This window comes from Pleurodeles waltl, chromosome 2_2, assembly GCF_031143425.1.
Source record: "Pleurodeles waltl isolate 20211129_DDA chromosome 2_2, aPleWal1.hap1.20221129, whole genome shotgun sequence".
Classification (NCBI taxonomy): Eukaryota; Metazoa; Chordata; class Amphibia; order Caudata; family Salamandridae; genus Pleurodeles; species Pleurodeles waltl.
This window is the reverse complement of record NC_090439.1, coordinates 1,182,530,795-1,182,554,028: the sequence shown is the minus strand read 5'-3', so window position 1 is coordinate 1,182,554,028 and position 23,234 is coordinate 1,182,530,795. Positions and strand designations below refer to the sequence as shown.

Genomic DNA, 23,234 nt, shown 5'->3' with positions numbered 1-23,234 from the left:
GGGATGCATGGCATTGGCACCCCAATACCTGATTTGGCATGGGGTACAGTTCCATGATCTTAGACATGGTGTATGGCCATATTCGGAGTTACCATTGTGAAGCTACATATAGGTATTGACCTATATGTAGTGCACGTGTGTAATGGTGTCCCTGTCCTCACAAAGTCCAGGGAAATGGCCCTGAACTATGTGGGGGCACCTTTGCTAGTGCAAGGGTGTCCTCACACTTATTAACTTTGCACCTAACCTTCAGCAAGTGAAGGTTAGCCATATAGGTGACTTATAAGTTACTTAAGTGCAGTGAAAATGGCTGTGAAATAACGTGCGTTATTTCACCCCGGCTGGAGTGGCAGTCCTGTGTAAAAGTTTGTCTGAGCTCCCTATCGGTGGCAAAAGAAATGCTGCAGCCCATAAGGATCTCCTGGAACCCCAATACCCTGGGTTCCTATGTACCATATACTAGGTTAATAATAAGGGTGTTCCAGTGTGTCAATTCAAATTGGTAAAAGTGGTCACTAGCCTATAGTGACAAATTTAAAAGCAGAGAGAGCATAAGCACTAAGGTTGTGGTTAGCAGAGCCTCAGGGACACAGTTAGGCACCACACAGGTATACATATTCAGGCCACAAACTATGAGCACTGGGGTCCTGGCTAGCAGGGTCCCAGTGAGACAGATAAAACACACTGACAAATAGGGTTTTCACTATGAGCAATGGGGACCTGGCTGGCAGGATCCCAGTGAGACAGTAAAAACACACCGACATATACTCACAAACAGGCCAAAAGTGGGGGTAACAGTGCTAGAAAGAAGCTACCTTCATACAGATGCTGCAGAATCCGACAAGCTGAAACAAAGAAGCAAGATGCCTCCTGCAACATTGTTCCCACGGCTCCTTCCAGAAACTGCAACATTTCCCCTGTCGGGCATCCTCTGAGGACAGCCTGTCTTCAGCCTGCATCAGAAGGCAAAAGCATGCATGAAAACCGCTCTCAGAAGAGAGAGAATGGCCAAGGTATGGGGAGACGTTTTGTTTTCCTTGGCAGGAAGACCAGTTGGGGTGGAACCAGGAACGTCATTAACTTGTTAAACAATCTTCCATTTTACAAGTAAATGTAAAGTGAGACCTGTATAACCCAACTATTTGTTTCCCCATCCAGACTGCCACAACATCCAGTCAGAGGTGACATATCCCCAAACCCTGTTTTGAGTTATCACAGAGGAGAGTACTGCTCATTTTCCCAGCCACACTACTGGGTAGGCATACAAGCTCTGCACAACGGGCAAAGGATTTCTCCACCTCAAATTTTAAAATGAGGGTGCAATGTGATACTGTTTGCAGTAGGGAAAATAGAAACAGATGCTAGTGTGGGTAGGGTTGCCCCTGGCAACTTTATCCCATTGGTTAGGGAGTAAATATGTGTCACTCCCACATACTATTTAGCACCTTCTTGCACCACCCTCTGAACACCTCTGGACCTGTCAAAGAACAGAAAAAGCTCTACGTCTGCTGTTTGAGACCGATGAGTAAATCTGAAGGGATAGATTTGCTCCAACGTGTATCCTGGACAAAGCAGTGGACTTCAAGGGTCAGTCACATAATGTCCTGTATAGCTACAGGGATACCTTTTATGTAATGACTCTGATTGCAAACTGCTGTTGCTGAGGTCCTGAGGTGCTTGGCTGTGTCCAAATGAACATCTAATAATAGACTCTAAAACGGTGGTACTTAGCACCTCATTTACGAGGCTCTAGCGTCACGGGAGCATCATTTTTTGTGAAGTTCTGGTGGCTCTCTGCAGTGCACCATTTCTACAAGGATGTGTTAAGCCACTTTTCCTGGCTTAACGCAGCCTTGGAAATATGGGCCGCCCTGACACAGTATTCTGAGGATAAGGGGCATGCAATGGATGTTGCTGTGGGCTTACCCATGCAACACACATTGCTTTTTGACACTGCCTCAGATTTATGAGAAATCGTAAACCTGAGGCAGCGCCAACAATCAATGCTTCCCCAGAGGAGGAGTTAAAGTGGTGCAACAAGGAGAAATACTTGTATTTCTCTTCATTTGTTGCTCTTTCTATGTGTGCTGCATTCTGCAGCACACACATAATCAGCAAATTGTCATTAAAGATAGTTTTTTTGCAGAAAGGTGCTCCTCAATCTCCCCCGCAACCCAGCCATCCTTGCACCATAATGCAAGGGTGGCTGCGTTGGCGCTAGGCAGCCAATTTAGCGCCGGAGGAAACACCCGGATGTGCTGGTTTCTTTTAAATATGGTGATTGCTTGCTGTATCATGGTGTGCCATTTTCTAATAAATGACGCTCTTAGAACTTTGAACTTCTAGTCTTCCGGATCACCCATAGTGCTTCTAAGCAGGGCTAAAGAAATAGCTTTCTACTGCTTGGAGCTTCTCCATAACAGCAAATCCACTTCAGCTAGCCCTCACCAAGAATATGACATTCTCTGATACAACCCGAATCCTTGCTCTGATAGAGAATTTCAACTCCCCTTTCTGAGATGAACTCACACTGTAAAATCTCTAACCTGAATGAAGTTGGTTGCTGTATCCAAAACTTGCTCCATCCCTGTATTGTATAATTCATAGGTACACATAAGTTTTGTGTAACACTCCACACCAAACTTATGTTGGCCAAGGGTGAGTTAAGCACTCAGCAATGGGACTTTACATATGGCAACCTGTAGGTGTCACTAGAGTAACATAGGTAAAAAGGACCTGTTCACTCCTACTGATCACTACACAGTATGCTGCTACCACAATTCTTGTGTCACTTAAGTCCTGGCAAAGGAATTAACCTTTCACTACTACGAGGGTGATGACGCAGAAATAAAGGTTTTTCATTTATTGACGCTTAAACGTAGTGCTGCAATAATCAAGAGTGACTTTAACCGAACTAATAAAGATTGTACGGGGACAAAATGTGCCCTCAGAGTAGTTGCCGACATTTATAAGCGTGCTTTATATAACGTGATGTATTAGAATTGCACTAATCCGACATAATCATAAACGTGTGCTATGATTTGCTTGTTTGAAATGTTTTAGCTTAGCATTACTTTAATGGAGGCTTCGGCCTAGTTGCCTGGTCTCACGGTTTAGATGCTCGTATTTTTCCAATGTGCTATTAAACGTGTATTTCTGCTTGAAGCTGTACTTTTCCACTGAGATCGTTCACATGCTTATCTTAAGGTTTCGTGCCAGCCTGGCATTTTTCTCTTTGCTCCAAGGTCAATCTGCAGGTGCGGACAATGGAAGCTCTGAAAATGAGTTAATTGGTATAAAATGTTGCAACTTGCGTACCCGTCTCCAAGGATAATGTATGCTTAAGTAAAAGCTTGAGAACTGTTGTTTTTGATTGGACAATTTGAAGCCAACCTATGAACCCTCCAATGGAAGACCCTACTGGATTTGAACTGTTGTCTATTTAAACCAGGTGCACGAGAAGAAAGTAGGTATTACCCGACATCACACCCATTGAGCCATTTTGCAGCTAATATGGCCCACCTTGCTGTGACGCCATTTTGAAAGAGACTTTGATGCTTTCTCTAATCGAGAGAAAGAGACTTAAATGATTCTTACCCTAGAGACTTTAACTTTGATCTGTCCCTTTGCATGAAGTAGTAGTTTATCTTGCCGCCGTGAGGCAACTGCCCCGTCCACCCTGCCCCTTTGCCCCGTCCCATGCTGATCGAGAAACGGTACCTGTGAGACGAAGACTTCCTTGAATGCTGATTGTAATTGGTAAATATGAAAGGAAATTGTACAATTGCATTGTGTTTCTTTTAGGTAACCAACTGCTGATTTTTGATAAGAGCCCTAGTTAGGAGTTTTTCTAAATTAATGTTGCTAAATTGTTTTTGCATGAAGTCCCACATGCCGATGCTAATTTGAGGTTAGATGAGGATTCCTTTTGTTGCACGATGCAATTTGAGACCTTGTTATGCTGACTAAATGTATGCAATTAGCTCATTACAGATTATAGTTTTAGTGATTTGCATTGCTATCATCGAATGCCTTGTTATTCAAATGCTGCATAGATTGCACCTGTTTCGTCGTTATGGACAGCTATTAATGTTCATTTACGTTTATCATTTGGTGTTGAGACACATCTATATTGTGCTAGCTTTGTTAATATAGGGAAATAAATTCATTAACTTTGAATAAACTGGTGTGGTTATTCATGACCGAAAGGTCATGGTTCGCCGAAATGTATTCTGGATTAATTGTTAAGTGTTATGTTGATCAGGGCATTGCTTACGTTCGTTATTGATTATTGATTTGATTAAATTGACTGATCTCGGGTGAAGAGAGTCCCACTTAGCCAAAAGATTCATCGGCCGAAAGAGCGTCCAAGTACAGGTAAATTATTAGTACGGAATGCTCTATCAGGTTGTCCTTTGGGTGCCCATCCTTGTCAAAATAGACTGCACTCCATGAGACATGCGTCTGCAATTGTGCACACGTGTGATCATGGATCCAGAACACACAGGGCAAGGGTAAACATCCATCACCAATCTCGGCACCTTTCCCTCCCAACAATTCTTTAATATTCATTTATCAATTCCCCTTACTGTACATTTGGAATTTCGGTGCATACTTGTTGGACTAAGTTCGGACTTATTTCACTGTTCAGACACATCATATTGGCGGTCTTTACTGAGCAGGGTAAACCGCAACTTCAGAGGTGGTCCATTTCCTGACAAGATATAGACTTTGTAACACAGGTCACACCAAAACAGATGCCTGATGTGTGTAGGTTCTTTCACACATTCAATGAAAATTCCAAAGAGGGTGGATAGCCTATTTATGGCTTTCAATTGAGGGTGTGTATATGGAAATGAACTATTGTAACATGCCCCCTTTCACCCCATTTTCACTTTAGACATTTGTTATATGGACCTCTGCAGGAGATTTCAGTCACTATTTATGCCCATCTATATGTGTTTTTTGTTAAGGACAGGTAATTCTTGAGGACAATGTGCGAGAAATATCACTAGTATAGGGAATAAATATATGTGTAAATCGCAGGCATAGTCCAGAGAGGTCAGATATGTGATGCAGGTTCTACACACAAATTGTTATGTTAAATAAAATATTTATTTATTTGAAATTGGTAACATTCAGTTAGGAAGTGCCATGCAATCTCCCCCACCCTCCCTAAGAAGGAAGCAGAAATATATGCACACATTCCTCCCATCATCTTTTTGTGAAGTCTGAGACCATGAGAATGGGTGAGATGACCTTCCAAGAGTAAGGATAATATCATACATTTCAGATGAGGACATCAGACTGTTTTCTCACCTCTAGAGCTGAGGGGGGGCACAGCTCAGCATTAGAAACAGGAAGTTCCTATGAGCGTCAATACGGTGAACTAAAGAACATGCCTTGGGTAGGATATGGCTATGCTAATAAACTAATTTATGTTCCATTATTCACAGCAGTTACTTGGAAAGCATACTAAATTCAATGAAGGGCAAGCGACGAAAAATCTTGATGAGACTTTTGAGCACATAGTTGAGTGTAATGTGGGTGGTTATTTACAACTAACAGCAGAATGCCTTTGTTCATATAGAACTAATTGAAGCTTTAGAGGGCACTCTTTTTCACATTACCTGGTTTTAGCAGCAAGAGGGTCTATAATATAATATGAACATATTCCATATACTTTGAATTAACAAAGTGTTTATTGGGCTAGCAGAGTGATTATTGGACTGGCACACCTGCCACATCACACATGTGTGTTCCATTCACTCCTGTGTTTTTACGGGGTAGCTCTCACTAATTACATTTTCTAAATTATGATCTTCAATGTCATTATTTCACAACATATATGAGCTGACACTTAAGGTCTCATTACGAGGTTGGCTGTCCTGGGACCTCCATAGTGAGCTCAATCGGGTTGGTAGCATTGACTGCTGTGTTACGAGTCATGATGGCTTATGGAGTGAAGACCACCGTGGTCCCGCCAGCGCTGCCAGGCAGCACAGACCACCGCAGGCAGAAAGCAGCACAAACAGGCCAGCAGAGCCTGCGTCCCCGCCAGACACACCACCAATGCGACCATGGCAGCCCAACCACCACATCTCAGCAGGCGTAACTGGAAGTATAAAGAGACACACTCACCTGCAGGCAGCTTTACACATCCAGTGCCACCATGGAGCCCATCATACACATCCTGCCACTGCTAATGATCCTCGAAGGAGCACAAATCCCACGCTGTCATGGAAGCCACAAACTTTAAGTATACACACACACGTGCTGCACAGCACAACATCAGCTTATCGCGCCATCATCAACATCATATGGGGGTGGGAACAGTATGGGCGACATGTACATTTCTCATTGTGTTCCGACTCAGAAAACCCACATAAACCATCACACAACCGCAGACACAATATGCCCCCTTTGGGCACATTATACACACTGCAACGCAACATCACACAAAAACACACGTCTGACCATCTCAGACACAGGGACAGTGAACTCCACACAACATTGTCTCACACATCACAAACAGCACACCAACATCACATATACAAATACAACTCACATACTCATATTCCACACAGGCCATGGACTGTTGTGACATAAAATACATAATTGTATGGATGTGTCATAGAACACAAACATCACTCACATAAAACAGTCCTGCAATGTACACACATTTCACCCCCATCACAGTACAATGGAAGGAAAATGGCATGTACAATAGACAGGTAGACAAATACCAAAAGAGCAACATGCTCATAATACCTGCACAATAGGGAAGGCTGCATCAGGAGCACTCAGGGAAGGATGCTGCACTGACACATATCACTTTGTATAGGCCCCCTCAAACAACGTGTGAACAGAAAATGGACCTGCATGTGTCACAGAGACAAACAGAACCAGACTCAAATGGTATGCCTATCTGTACAATGTGAAAGTGCAATTCAACAAAGTGCATACAACTCCAACTGCCTGGGACATTCATCTACAGGAACTAGCTGCAAGGTGTACACAGAGAAATGGACCCATGCACAGTCAAATTTAATAAAAGGTACCACAACTCTGCACACTCCATGTCTACACAAACAAACGCCAAGCTGACACACATTAGATGTGTCCATAATCCATTTCAGGGGGACAAGTCTAACACTATACATGCACACATTGGACAACACAATATGACATACTTACGATACCTAACAGTACACAATGCCATGACTCCACCATTGCATCAATACACACGCATACCCATACAATCATCATATATCTATGTCTTGGGTGACACCAGCACTGCCAGAAAAAGACTCAGATACTGCAAATAACAGCAAATGGATCAGCAAGCTCCTGCTGTGGCAAAGGCCCTCCTGGGAATCTTTTCCAGGGTGGGTTTCCCTAAAGAGGTTGTATCAGAGAGAGGTAGCAGCTTTATGTCTGCATACTTGAAAGCAATGTGGAAGGAATGTGGTGTAACCTACAAATTCACCACTCCTTATCATCCACATACTAATGGACTGATGGAGAGGTTTAATAAAACTCTCAAAGGTATGATAATGGGACTCCCTGGAAAACTCAGGAGGAGATGGGATGTCCTGTTACCTTGCCTCCTTTTTGCTTACAGGGAGGCACCACAGAAAGGAGTGGGCTTCAGCCCCTTTGAACTCCTCTTTGGACACCCTGTAAGAGGTCCACTAACACTTGTGAAAGTGGGTTGGGAACAACCTTTAAAAGCTCACAAACAGGACATAGTGGACTTGGTACTTGGCCTAAGATCCAGAATGGCAGAGTACATGAAAAAGGCCAGTAAAAACCTTCAGGCCAGCCAGGAGCTCCAGAAGCAATGGCATGACCAGAAGGTTGTTCTGATCAAGTACCAACCAGGACAGAAGGTGTGGGTATTGGAGCCTGTGGCTCCAAGAGCACTCCAGGACAAATGGAGTGGACCCCATCTCATTGTTGAAAAGAAGGGTGAGGTTACCTATCTGGTAGACCTGGGCACTGCCAGGAGTCCCCTTAGGGTGATTCATGTCAACCACCTAAAACCCTACTATGACAGGGCTGATGTCACCCTGCTCATGGCAACAGATGAGGGACAGGAAGAAGAGAGTGACCCTCTCCCTGATCTCTTTTCCACCATTGAATCTGATGCTTTAGTGGAGGAAGTAGTTTTGGCAGACTGTCTTACTGCAGAACAGAAAGACAACTGCATAAATCTCCTTGGACAGTTTTCTGACCTCTTTTCAATTGTGCCAGGAACAACTTCCTGGTGTGAACACACAATTGATACTGGATACAGCTTGCCTGTCAAAAGTCAAATCTATAGGCAGCCTGACCATGTCAGGGACTGCATAAAACAAGAGATGAAGAAAATGCTTGATCTAGGAGTGGCTGAACCTTCCAAAAGCCCATGGGCGAGTCCTGTGGTGCTTGTACCAAAGCCTCACTCAAAAGATGGAAAAAGGGAGATGAGGTTTTGTGTAGACTACAGAGGTCTCAATCAGGTAACAAAAACTGATGCTCACCCTATACCCAGGGCAGATGAGCTCATTGATACACTGGCATCTGCCAAGTATCTAAGCACCTTTGATTTGACTGCAGGGTATTGGCAGATCAAATTGACTGAGGATGCTAAACCTAAAACTGCATTTTCAACTATAGGAGGGCACTACCAATTGACAGTGATGCCCTTTGGTTTGAAAAATGCACCTGCCACTTTTCAAAGGTTGGTGAACACAGTCCTGCAAGGGTTGGAGGCTTTTAGTGCAGCATATCTAGATGATATAGATGTCTTTAGCTCCACCTGGGATGAGCACCTGGTCCACCTTTGGAAAGTTTTGGAGGCCATGCAAAAGGCAGGCCTCACTATCAAGGCCTCAAAGTGCCAGATAGGGCACGGAAAGGTGGTTTATCTGGGACACCTGGTAGGTGGAGAACAGATTGCACCACTTCAGGGGAAAATCCAGACAATCATGGATTGGGTTCCCCCTACAACACAGACACAGGTGAGAGCCTTCTTAGGCCTCACTGGGTATTACAGGAGATTCATTAAAAACTCAGTGGTTATGCTCTCTCTGCTTTCCAAATTTGTCACTAACAGGCTAGTGACTAAATTTACCAATTCACATTGGCATACTGGAACACCCTTATAATTCTCTAGTATATGGTACTGAGGTACCCAGGGTATTGGGGTTCCAGGAGATCCCTATGGGCTGCAGCATTTCTTTCGCCACCCACAGGAAGCTCTGACAATTCTTACACAGGTCTGCCACTGCAGCCTGAGTGAAATAACGTCCACGTTATTTCACAGCCATTTACCACTGCACTCAAGTAACTTATAAGTCACCTATATGTCTAACCTTCACCTGGTGAAGTTTGGGTGCACAGTTACTTAGTGTGTGGGCACCTTGGCACTAGCCAAGGTGTCCCCACATCGTTCAGGGCAAATTCCCCGGACTTTATGAGTGCGGGGACACCATTACACGCGTGCACTGTACATAGGTCACTACCTATGTACAGCGTCACAATGGTAACTCCGAACATAGCCATGTAACATGTCTAAGATCATGGAATTGTCACCCCAATGCCATTCTGGCATTGGGGAGACAATTCCATGATCCCCTGAGTTTCTAGCACAGACCCGGGTACTGCCAAACTACCTTTTCCGGGGTTCCACTGCAGCTGCTGCCAACCCCTCAGACAGGTTTCTGCCCTCCTGGGGTCCAGCCAGGCCTGGCCCAGGAAGGCAGAACAAAGGACTTCCTCAGAGAGAGGGTGTTACACCCTCTCCCTTTGGAAAAAGGTGTCAGGGCTGGGGAGGAGTAGCCTCCCCCAGCCTCTGGAAATGCTTTGATGGGCACATATGGTGCCCATCTCTGCATAAGCCAGTCTACACCGGTTCAGGGATCCCCCAGCCCTGCTCTGGTGCGAAACTGGACAAAGGAAAGGTGAGTGACCACTCCCCTGACCTGCACCTCCCACGGGACGTGCCCAGAGCTCCTCCAGTGTGCTCCAGACCTCTGCCATCTTGGCAACAGAGGTGTTGCTGGCACACTGGACTGCTCTGAGTGGCCAGTGCCAGCAGGTGACGTCAGAGACTCTTTCTGATAGGCTCTTACCTGTGTTACTAGCCTATCCTCCTTCCTAGGTAGCCAAACCTCCTTTTCTGGCTATTTAGGGTCTCTGCTTTGGGGAATTCTTTAGATAACGAATGCAAGTGCTCATACGAGTTCCTCTGCATCTCTCTCTTCACCTTCTGCCAAAGGATCGACCGCTGACTGCTCAGGACGCCTGCAAAACCACAACAAAGAAGCAAAGACAACTACTGCAACCTTGTATCGCTGATCCTGCCGCCTTCTCGACTGTTTCCTGGTGGTGCATGCTCTGGGGGTAGCCTGCCTCCTATCTGCACCAGGAGCTCTGAAGAAATCTCCCGTGGGACGACGGAATCCTCCTACTGCAACCGCAGGCAACAAAAGACTGCATCACCCGTCCTCTGGGTCCCCTCTCAGCACGACGAGCATGGTGCCTGGAACTCAGCAACTCTGTCCAAGTGACTCCCACAGTCGAGTGACTCTTCAGTCCAAGTTTGGTGGAGGTAAGTCCTTGCCTCCCCACGCTAGACTGCATTGCTGGGTACTGCGTGATTTGCAGCTGCTCCGGCTCCTGTACACTCTTCCAGGATTTCCTTCATGCACAGCCAAGCCTGGGTCCCCGACACTCTAACCTGCAGTGCACAACCTTCTGAGCTGTCCTCCGGCGTCATGGGACACCCTTTTGTGTCTTCGGGTGGACTCCGGTTCACTCCTCTTCCAAGTACCTGTTCTGGTACTTCTGCGGGTGCTGCCTGCTTCTGTGAGGGCTCCCTGACTTGCTGGGTGCCCCCCCTGTCTCCTCATCAAAGTGGCGACATCCTGGTCCTTCCTGGGCAACAGCAGCATCCAAAAACCCTAACCGTGACCCTTGCAGCTAGCAAGGCTTGTTTATTGTCTTTCTGCGCGGGAGCACCTCTGCAAGCTTCTTCCCGACGTGGGACATCCATCCTCCAAAGGGGAAGTTTCTAGCCCTCTTCGTTCTTGCAGAATCCACAGCTTCTACCATCCGGTGTCAGCTTCTTTGCACACTCAGCTGGCATTTCCTGGGCATCTGCCCATTCTCGACATTATCCCGACTCATGGACTTGGTCCCCTTGTTTCACAGGTACTCAGGTCCGGAAATCCAATTTGGTTGCTTTGCTGGTGTTGGTCTTCCTGCCTTCCTATCACGACTTCTGTGCTCTCTGAAGGTTATAGGTGCACTTTACACCTACTTTTCAGGATCTTGGGGTGGGCTATTTTTCTAACCCCCACTGTTTTCTTACAGTCCCAGCGACCCTCTACGAGCTCACATAGGTTTGGGGTCCATTCGTGGTTCGCATTCCACTTTTGGAGTATATGGTTTGTGTTGCCCCTATACCTATGTGCTCCTATTGCAATCTACTGTAACTTTACATTGCTTGCATTACTTCCTTTTGCTATTACTGCATATTTTTGGTATTGTGTACATATATCTTGTGTATATTTGGCATCCTCATACTGAGGGTACTCACTGAGATACTTTTGGCATATTGTCATAAAAATAAAGTACCTTTATTTTTATTTTATCTGTGTATTGTGTTTTCTTATGAATATGACACCAGTGGTATAGTAGGAGCTTTGCATGTCTCCTAGTTCAGCCTAAGCTGCTCTGTTATAGCTACCTTCTATCAGCCTAAGCTGCTAGAAACACCTCTTCTACACTAATAAGGGATAACTGGACCTGGTACAGAGTGTAAGTACCCCTTGGTACCCACTACAAGCCAGGCCAGCCTCCTACAGAAGTGAAAGGAAGAGCTGTGGTGCAGGCACTCCAGAACCTTCCCCCTCCCTCCTAACACACACCTCCCAGAATCACTTGAGCCTTGGAAGGAGAGAGGGGGAATGCTACTCAACTCCTGGATCTCCCTGGCCAGGCTGAATGAGAAAAAAGAGTTTTTCCGGCCCAAGGGAGAACCAAGGTCTGACTTCAGCCCTGTTTCATAGATCTTGCTGTGAATGGTCAACAGTTCAGAGCCATGGCCCTGCGTGCGCTATTAGCTGTAGAACATTCACAGCAAGATATGTGATTTCAACCCCCTTGGGCTCCAACAGGGTTTTGTATTTTTTAATTAGAACACTCTGCCCTAGCGGGCAGAATGTTTTAATAGCCTTATAGCCCTCCGTAGTGAAATATACCATTTGTTAAATGCTTGCTCCTTTGTTAAAGGCCCTCGCCTTCAGCTTAGGCCTTTAACGCTGGAGCGGACTTTTAATGGCAGTTATGGCCTATTATGGTGGGCTTGAAGGCTTTATTATTTTAAAGAACTAAATATAAATACATATATTTTAAAGGCATAAAATATATATATATATCAAAATACAAAATAAATAAAAAATGTATTATTGAATTGTACAATATTTCAACAAACGTTATGGCATTTAAAATTAGTGAAAGATTACATTTTAACAAAATAGAAATACTTTTTTTATTAATTCTATAATCACTTTTAATAAATAATGAATACAAAATAGGGTAGAATTTATTTTTTATCTAAAATTCTGAAATATAAGTTAAAAAATGTATTTAGGTTAAATGAAAATGTAATTCTAAACTGACATAGCATTTCTTCTTTTATTCAACTTTTACAAAATATGTAACTTACAAAAAAAGTTAACATAATTTTTTTTTAACTCATTTTACCATCTCTTTATGGGAAAATGTAAAATGTTTCTTAAACTGTATAATACATTATTTAAGATGTTTATATGTTAAATAATTGTATAAATAAATTACATATATTTATTTTGCATTTAGAACAAAAGAGATAAAATCTATGCTGTTATTCACTTAATTTTGAAATAGATATTTATTAATTTAAATATATCAAATTTAACTAAATATTTTGTTGAAGTTTACATTAAAAATGTCCACATAAAGTAAAAACATATACATATGTTTTATTATGCATTATTTATTATTGAAAGTGATATATAGAATTAAAATTAATTTAATTATAGTTTATTCAAGAAGTCACATTTATGTATACATTTGGAAAATTATGTTGATAGATTTAATAATGGAATAATAATTATGATGTATTTTAAAATTGTTAACATTACATTATTTTTTTATATTTTAAACATTTTTGAAATAATGTAATTCAATTTTACCTTCTTTCCTGTGGTGGTTTCACATTTACTATTACCAATCACACATGAACACAGTCGGGATTGTGTTGAATTTTGGAGGCGTGAGGACTGCTATTCTAACACCAGCATAAGCAACAGATGGGAAAATGTTAAACTTTAGAGAGGTCAGATTTAATTGTCACTACCCAAAGCTAAAGCAAAATAATTTACATATCTACCAAATGAATAAACACAAACTATGGAGCTAGGTACACCAAGAAATATGTTTGTGATTTCCTTATCACGAATATCTGTGATTCGCAATCAGAAAATCACAAACATTGATGTACTAATGTGTCTCAAACACATTTAGTGATTCCCAGGGGATTTAAAATGAGCCTAGCCCATTAATATGCATGAAAAAGGTCGCGAATTGCAATTTGTTGGGAATGGCAAAATATCACAGGGATGGTAGACTGCTGGGGTCAGCAGACCACCATGTCTGTGATTCCTTTTTGAATAAAACATTTTTTTTTTCTTTTGAAATGCAGCTGGTTTTCCTTAAAGGGAAACAGAATTTGTTTCAAAAAGAAAAATGAAAAGTTTTCTTTTTTTAAGAGTAGGCAATGGTCAATAGGATGACTGCCTGCTCTTAAAAGAATATTTTCATCCATATTCACGTTTGCCAAAGGGTTACCACCTTCTTGTAGTTTATGATAAACTGCAAATATTTTGTGACAGAATTTTGGTCCTAACACACCCCTTCCTAATACCAAATCTCAGACCCTATTTATGATATGGGAATAGGTTACCAAATTGCAAATAGGGCTTTAGTACACACCAGCATGTTTTTTAGCAGTTGCAAACAGCCAGATTCTGTGAATCAGAAATAAATCTGGCCCATAGTTCCATAAATATATAGAAAAAATATTTTTAACATTATACAATTTATATAACTTATTACAAACTTAAAACATGAAATTAGCATATACTCAACTAAATATTTACATGATTATGTACTGCAATATTTGAAAAAATGGAATAAAATACTTAAAAAGATTCTTACCTTCTATTTGGTTGCCCAATTTTGCGATAAGATTTGTGGATTTGGTGAGCTCCTACAAAAGGTATTATTTTTTGCACGTTTGAACTTGACTTTGCTACTCTACAGTGCTTACTGGTTAAGGCATGTCAGATCAAGGGCAGGAGTATGGGGAGGGGCAGTTTGTAGGACGATCCCAGTGGTCTTAAAAAAATATACATCTTATGTTTTAAAACTGATGCTGTCTAGTTCTACATTAGGACCACAGACCAACAATTTTATATCTAATAAAGACTTTTATAATCTAAAAAATGTTTGAATGAAATTGAACCAAGATTGGCTAGGAGATTGTATGTGCAGTTTAGGGTTGGCACTTTGCCCTTATTTTCATACACCCTTAAATGGGCAGATGCAAAGTTCGCCAAAAATCAGGCCTGTCACTCATGTGGTGGACATAACGAAACTGATGTCCACGTCTTTTTCATCTGCTATGCTTATAGTGAGTCTAGAAGAAAGTGGATTGTACCTGTGTGTAGGAATCTTGGGACCTGCCAGCATCTGGAGGCCTACAGAATTTAAAAAATTGACCCAAGCCAACCTATTGTTTGTGAGGTCTCCAAATTCCCATTTACAATGTGGTGCAAAAGAAGCAAAATAGCACCGATAACTGTCCCACTTTAAATCCAACACATTGATTGTACCGTTTTGGTGCTGCATTGCTTGAGTCTGATGGCACATCAGGAGTTCACTAATATAGGGAGCTGGCTGCTAATTCTGCCCCTAATGCCAAACTGCTGTATGTTTGCTCAAAGTTTTATTTCTTGGTCACTTGCTTTTCAACATTTTCTTTGAGAAACTTGTGCTCTGGATCTATTAGTTATTTGTGAATGTGTTATGGCTATTTATCCTTCGATTTCACTGGTATTTCAATGTATATTTGATCTGAGACTGCTGCTGTGTATACTAATGTTCTATTGCTGTGTTTTTTTATTTATCTTTTACAGCGCACTGCTGAAATAAAGATTATTATTAGCTAGAGTTAAAAAAAAAGTAATATATATTTTTTTATCTTCTATTTGGTTGCCCAGTGTTTGACACAATATTTGTGGATTTGGTGAGCTCTGACAAAAGTTGTTATTTTTCCACACTTTGAACTTCCCTTTGCTACTCTACAGTGCGTAGTAGTTACCGCATGATATCAAGTTAACAGTTCAAAAAGCGCTAAATAAAGGCACTTGTTTGACAACAGGATCCTAACCCATGGTACAATGGAATCTGATTGCCTCTAGCTTTAACATGTGCAGATTTGCAATCTGTTCCTACATGCTTTTATGCTGCTGGGAGGTTCTATCTCAGTTAAACAGAAACTACTCTAACTACTAAACTTATAAAGTCATCAGCATCTCCTACCTGTGGATACCTGTAGACTCCCACAAGTTGAGCCATTGGTAAGGTTGTTGCTGAAGAGAAGTCTCCAATGAACCCACACAGTGTGTTCTTCTTACGGCAGCTGTAGTTTGGAACTGCTTCTGTTTTATGTGAGAATGTACTCATAGTGCCTTGAAGAGCTTTCATCTCACTGGCACAAGAGTCATAAATCTGGTAACCCAGTGTGAGGTTTGGTAAGAGTTCAGGGTTTCTGTTGATCTCCTCTACAGCAAAGATAAGAGCCAAGGGGTGTCGAAGAAAGCGAAAGGTAGGTCTGAAAGTGACACAAACAGATACTTAGTACCATTAGATGAAGGCACCAGTGTGGCAAACTCATTCATCTTTTGGGTACAGTCTGTGCACTTCTGATGTGGTTGTGTATAGGGGTGTTTCCAAATCATTTCAAGTGTTGTTACATTGTTATGTGGAAAGAAAACAAAACATACTTCTTGCTCCGCCTGCAGACAGTTACTCATTGAACACTCACTGCATCGTTCCTAACATAAGTAGGTATTTCATAGTGTGCAAGGTATAGCAGGTATCAGTAGGCATTATATAGTGAGTGAGGTATACCAAGCATAAGTAGGTGTTTCATAGTGTGCAAGGTATAGCAGGTATATGTATGTAGGGGTTTCATAGTGTTCAAGTTATAGCAGGCGTTTCATAGTGGGCAATGTATATAGAAGGTATAAGTAGGCATTATATGGTGAGTGAGGTATAGCAAGCATAAGTAGTTGTTTCACAGTGAACAAGCTATAGCAAGCATAAGTGGGTGTTTCACAGTGTGCATGGTATAGTAGGGTGCAGTAGAGACTCATCACTTTAGTGTGATTTTGGACTGCACTAAAGTCTTGTGTTTCTTGCAATTGTACTTGGTGTAAGATACTGACTGGATTCCCTCCATGACTCTTTCTCCTCTCCCCACCTCTTTATAGGAATACTTTCCACTCTCTCCTTCTGCCCTCATACTCAGTGCTATATGTTTGTACCATACAATGTATAAATAATAAAACGTAATTCAATAAAGTACAGTACTGTTCAAAACTTAAACCCAGCTACCAAATGGGAGTTAAATCTCAATATGAAATTCACGAATAAGTTTATATAAATATGAGTATCCTTAAAAAAGTCACTTGTGTAGGAATGCTGACATGCTTAAATGTGAACAGTATAACGAATGATATCTGTCAATTAAATCAGGAATGCTTTTCTGTAAATTATGGCATTTGAAATGCTGCAAACAGGGAAATTGGTAGGGCTACTTAATGAAGAACAACTACTACAGTATGAACAAATAATTAATCAATTAAACATGGACTTGTATATGAAAAGTCTGTAAGTTCAGGTATTACATTTAAACCAACACTTCTGTATGTTAGTGGTCAGGAAGAGAAAGAAATTGAATGTTTAAATTATTGATGATGTTTGCATGGTGTTGAATTTATTGCTAGCTTTTATTCACCTCAGGATGGAAGAAGTACTCAGAACTGAGTTTGATGTAATCTTTGGTGCTCCAATGGGGATTCCGACCGCGGCGGTAAAGCCGCGGTCGGACCGGCACCACTGGCGGGCTCCCGCCAGTGTACCGCCGCCCCATTGAATCCTCCACGGCGGCGCAGCTTGCTGCACCGCCGCGGGGATTCCGACCCCCCCTACCGCCATCCAGATCCCGGCGGTCCGACCGCCGGGATCCGGATGGCGGTAGGGGGGGTCGCGGGGCCCCTGGGGGCCCTGCAGTGCCCATGCCACTGGCATGGGCATTGCAGGGGCCCCCGTAAGAGGGCCCCTACATGTATTTCACTGTCTGCTGCGCAGACAGTGAAATACGCGACGGGTGCAACTGCACCCGTCGCACAGCTTCCACTCCGCCGGCTCGATTCCGAGCCGGCTTCATCGTGGAAGCCTCTTTCCCGCTGGGCTGGCGGGCGGTCTGAAGGCGACCGCCCGCCAGCCCAGCGGGAAAGTCAGAATTACCGCCGCGGTCTTTCGACCGCGGAACAGTAACCTGACGGCGGGACTTTGGCGGGCGGCCTCCGCCGCCCGCCAAGGTCAGAATGAGGGCCAAAGTCTCCTGCTCAAGCAATGTGACATAAAAATGTTGTGAACAGATTGCATATCTCTTGCCAACATTAGATGAGTGTAGATAGTTTAACTCAGAACTGTTTCATTTGAAAAACCAGGACATTGTTTATCTTGGTAGTATAGATAAAATGGAACATCAAGACTTAAACATAAAACTATGTCAAAGAATGGAAACGGAAGTGCATTCACTTGAGAAGTCAGTTTAACAAATTTCTAGTTTAGAAAAGACTCAGATGGAGTTACCCACCATTAGGTAAACTATTCACAAAACTACCACAGTCCTTGAATGATGGACTCAATGATGTCATCAGGGATGTATGTCATCAATGTCATTTGAGATGTCATCAGTGATGTCAAAAATTATCTCATAAAACTTGTAATGAGTGCTAAGTGAAGTCAAAAGCAGTATGTTGCAGGGGTGCAAGTTAAAGTTTTGCTGCTAACTATCACTGGTAAATTTCTGTGCTTTTTTAGTTCAAAACATTACTGTTGTCACTGACAGGAAAAGCATTTTTTCTATTGCTAATAACTTTGACGCGGCTTGATGAATTTCCACGAAATTTTCTAATAAAAGTGCTCCTTTTGCTTAGTTTGCACGTGGAACATTTTTGGTTGCTATGTCAAGCTGGGACAGAGACAAAAAGGGGTTCCCCGTTGATTTCCCCACAGGAACTTTAGACACTGTTATAGCATAACCTTAGTAGCTGTCTTGGTACACGTGTGGCTGTGTGAAAGGCTGTTTCATTCTAGGAGTGTATATGTGTCAGATGGTATGTGAGAGGGATTGTGAGTGTCTGTATGGGTCTGTGAGTGGGTGTATCAGTCATTGTGTATTTCTGTGAGGGATTGTATGAGTGGCTTTTGGGTGTGTGAGTAGCTGTATGGGTCGGTGAGTCAGTCTGTGAATGACTGTGTCAGTCTGTGAGTGTGTAATTAAGTGTGTCAGAGGATATGTGAGAGGGTATGTGAGTGGCTGTATCGTGTGTGGGTAGGTGGCTAAGTAGATGTATTGGTCTGTGAGTGGGTGTATCAGTGATTGTGTGGTTCTTCGAGTGAGTGTATAAGTGGCTGTATGGGAGTTTGAGTGGATGTGTGAGTAGCAGTATGGGTCTCTGAATGTGAGTGTGTCAGAGGTCTGTGAGAGGGTGTATGAGTGGCTGCATGGGTGTGTGAGTAGGTGTGTGAGTGGCTGTATGGGTACATGAGTGAGTGTGTAAGTAGTTTTGTGGGTCTGTGAGTGGGTGTGACAATGGTAGTGTTGGTCGTTGCATATGTGAGTGTGTCTGAGGGTATGTGAGAGTGTATGTGAGTGGCTGCATCTCAGTGTGAGTGGCTGTATAGGTCTGGGAGTGGGAGTAATTGTATGGGTCTCTGAGTGAGTATATCAGTGACTGTGTGTTTTTGTGAGTCAGTCTATGAGTAGATGTATGCATGTGTGAGTAGGTATGTGAGTGGTTGTTTGAGTAACTTGTGGGTCTATGATTGGGTGTAACAATGGCTGTGTCTGTGAGTGCCTATGTGAGTGTGTAGGAAAGTATGTGAGAGGGTGTGTAAATATCTGTATATGAGTATGAGTGCATGTGTGATGGCTCTATGGATGTGCAAATGTGAGTGTCAGTGGCTGTGTGGGTCTCTGAGTTGGTATATTAGCGATTGTGTGGTTCTATAACTGGGTGAATGAGTGGCTGTATAGTTGTGTGAGTGGGTGTTTGAGTATCTGAATAAAAAGATATATGTAAAGTAGGCATGATTATAATCAGATCTGACAACCTACCTGTATGTTCTTTGTATGTGGTAGGAAATGTAGGCACATTTGTAAAAAAGCTTTATTAGGTGACTGACCCACCGAGGAGAGTCACACTGGAGTCATTGAGCCCCAACCCGACCTGAATTTCAGGTTTGTCCTGCTGAAGCGCTGAGCTTTTTCCCGTCAGTGAGACTTCCAGGAGTTGACTGGGATTTCCCACTAAGACAAGCTGACTATGCATTACAACACAATCTCACTCAACAACCAGAGAAAAAGCTACAGTAAAAAGACTTGGGCCCAGATATATTGGTATTTAGATTTGGGTAGGCGGGATATCCATCACCACTGTGATGGAGTAACTCGTCCACCAATATCTAAATCAGGCCCTAAGTCCGAAAGTAAAGTTTTGACATGGCCTTCTACACAGTATATCTGACTTGGGCTGCATCTCAGCCTTAATCTTTGACTTTGCCCTGGTCAAGTGCGACCAGATGTCCGTGGCTGGTGCTTTTCATTTTTAGACTCTAGAAAGCATCATTGTACATTTAACCTTTAAAGGATCATATTTTGGTTTTCCTAGATTAGACTATTGTTTTTGGGTGTTGTTTCAAAGATACAAATATTTCCTATTATTATAAATTGGTGTTGGATTTTTATTGTGTGTTGTGTTTTACTTATTTACTGTTTTGTTGATATTAAATGCTTTATATTCTTGTCTTCTAAGATAAGCCTAACTGTTTGTCGGCCAAACTACCAAGGGTTGAGCATGGATTGATTTATTGAGACCTTGACTGGACATTATGGGGGTCATTCTGACCTCGGCGGTAAAAGCTGCTTACCGCCGGTCAGAAGGCCGCCACAATACCGCTGCGGCCGCTCAAGCACCGCTCCGCTGGGCCCTTCATCTCAAGCACCGCTCCGCTGGGCCCCGCCGTCTCAAGCACCGCTCCGCTGGGCCCTTCTTCTCAAGCACTGCTCCGCTGGGCCCTTCTTCTCAAGCACCGCTCCGCTGGGCCCTTCTTCTCAAGCACCGCTCCGCTGGGCCCTTCATCTCAAGCACCGCTCCGCTGGGCACCGCCATCTCAAGCACCGCTCCGCTGGGCCCTTCTTCTCAAGCACCGCTCCGCTGGGCCCTTCTTCTCAAGCACCGCTCCGCTGGGCCCCGCCGTCTCAAGCACCGCTCCGCTGGGCACCGCCGTCTCAATCACTGTTTATGGTTCACTGTGCCCACCATGCCTCCTCCTTGACCAGTGGAGACTGTCATCCACCTGATGGACTGTGGTTTTGCACTCCCCAGGATGGTACAGTGGGCAGCCCACCCACTGTAGAGAGTTGAGAGACTGTGGCTTTGCACTCCCCAGGATGGTACAGTGGGCAGCCCACCCACTGTAGAGACATTGAGAGACTGTGGCTTTGCACTCCCCAGGATGGTACAGTGGGCAGCCCACCCACTGTAGAGACATTGAGAGACTGTGGCTTTGCACTCCCAAGGATGGTACAGTGGGCAGCCAACCAACTGTAGAGACATTGAGAGACTGTGGCTTTGCACTCCCCAGGATGGTACAGTGGGCAGCCCACCCACTGTAGAGACATTGAGAGACTGTGGCTTTGCACTCCCCAGGATGGTACAGTGGGCATGGTGGCTCCTCGTGGATCTGGCGTCGTGGACTCATGTGGCTGTGGTGCCCCCCCCTTCCTTTCCCCCTGAGGTGCCTGTAGTTTTTACATCTGATGCCCCTGCAGTGTTCTCTCCAAAGGACTCAGGTCTCCTGTGTGGGCTTTGCCCTTGTTTCTCAAAACTTTGCCCCACGGACATGATGAATTCGTAGGATGTGCAGGACTTGTTACTTCAGTTATACACTGATGTGTATGTCATTTATTTTCTTGTGAATATCTTTCATGGTTGTACGACAATTTTCAGGAGCTTTTTGGTACATAAATATTTATTCCAATTTTGATTATGTCCTAGCATTTTTCAGGGGTGTTTGGGTGGTGTCACTGTGACTTGTTGCTCTGCATTGGTTTGTACATAGTTGGGGGGGGTGGGGGTCGCATATGTGTGTGCCCGTAACCTTTCGTCCTCCCCCCTCCCGTGTGTGGTAGGTGCAGTACTCACCGTTGTCGTCTGCGCCGGACTTCGTACTCGTGGTAGATGAGAAGGTAGACGAGAGCAGGTAGGATGTTTAATTCGGGTTCCATGCTGTCCTCCTTCCTCCTGGAGTGCGTAGTGGTGTGCGTTTTCCCGTTCGTAGTCTGTTTCCGCCGTGTTTTTATCGGCGGTGCTCCCGCCCCGGAAAAGGTGGCGGATTGGTGAGTTGTGATAGTGTGGGCGGTACATTGTCTGCCGCCTGGCTGTTGGCGGTGACCGCCGCGCTGTTTGTTTGTACCGCCGTGGCGGGCGGAGTGTTAAAGTGGCTGTCTGTGTTGGCGGTTCCCGCCAGGGTCAGAATTCCATATTTTTTACCGCCAGCCTGTTGGCGGGTTGGCCGCCGCTTTAACACCGACCGCCAGGGTTAGAATCACCCCCTATATGAGTTTGTGGCTAAGTACTAGGTGGAGGTTCCGAACTGCCCTTACTAATAATCCACTTTCCCACATTTTTGTGCACAGTGATGGGATCCTGTTCTTGTGTTTAATATCTCAACTCAGCATTGTCGCGTAGGCTAAATTATTCTAATGAGACTACTGGATTCTGAGGTGCAGAATCACACCTGTTGCTCCAATCCGGGTTTTGCTCCAGCTAACTAGCAGTGCCTCACCTCTACCCAAGGGCAGGGATGACTGGGCAGCCGAGCGCATGATATAATTGGTTTCTCAGGTAAGCCATGGTCACTCAGGTCACTTCCGTTTCTCTCAGTTACATTAGTCTAATATATACAATGACAAGCAGAGGCACTATGGGGGTCATTACAACCCTGGCGGACGGTGTTAAAGGTGCGGTAATACCGCAAACAGGCCGGCGGACAAAAAAAGGGAATTATGACCCTGGCGGAAACCGCCAACAAAGACAGCCACTTTAACACACCGCCCGCCACGGCGGTACAGACAAGCAGTGCAGCAATCACCGCCAACAGACAGGCGGAGGACAATGTACCACCCATAGTATCACAACCCGCCAATCCGCCACCTTTTCCGGGGCGGATTCTCCGTGGATAAAAACACGGCGGAAACAGTTACTGCAATGGGAAAACGCTCACATGAACACATCCCACGAGGAAGGAGGATAGCATGGAGCCGGAACTCCAAATCCTACCAGCCCTTGTATTCCTACTCATCTACGAAGACCAACAGCTGCGCCGGCAACGACAACGGTGAGTACTGCACTTATGACATAGGGGAGGGGGGAGGCAAAAGTTAGGGGGACACACACGCAACACCCCCACCCTCGCATATTACAACACACACACCAATGCATTCACAAAAATCACAGTAACAACCCACAACCCCCCAGAAGAATGCAAAGACAAAACAAAATCAGTCCAAACATTGTAATGTATCAATATACATGTCTCAAAAATATACAGATATATTAGAAAATCATACAAAAGTATATACATTCCGAGAAGTAGTGCAGATATGCACATAGAAATGTCCGTGCACCACTAGTCCAAAAATGCACGGGCGAGGCCCACAATAGATACCTGTCAGGCACCTCAGGGGGAGGGAAGGCGGAAGCCGGAGGAGTACAAAGCCAGATCCACGACGGGGCTCCATGCCATTGATGTATCCTGGGGAGTGCAAAGCCACAGTC

General features: G+C 44.0%; 1 protein-coding gene across 1 annotated transcript in view; it reads right to left on the bottom strand.

The window, feature by feature from the left end:
• Positions 1–23,234, bottom strand: part of LOC138279125 (vomeronasal type-2 receptor 26-like) — a 157,389-nt gene that overhangs the window by 111,711 nt on the left and 22,444 nt on the right. Inside the window, exon 2 of the mRNA XM_069219374.1 lies at positions 15,637–15,928. Coding sequence (XP_069075475.1) covers positions 15,637–15,928 — 292 coding nt within the window. The remainder of the gene's footprint in view (positions 1–15,636; positions 15,929–23,234) is intronic.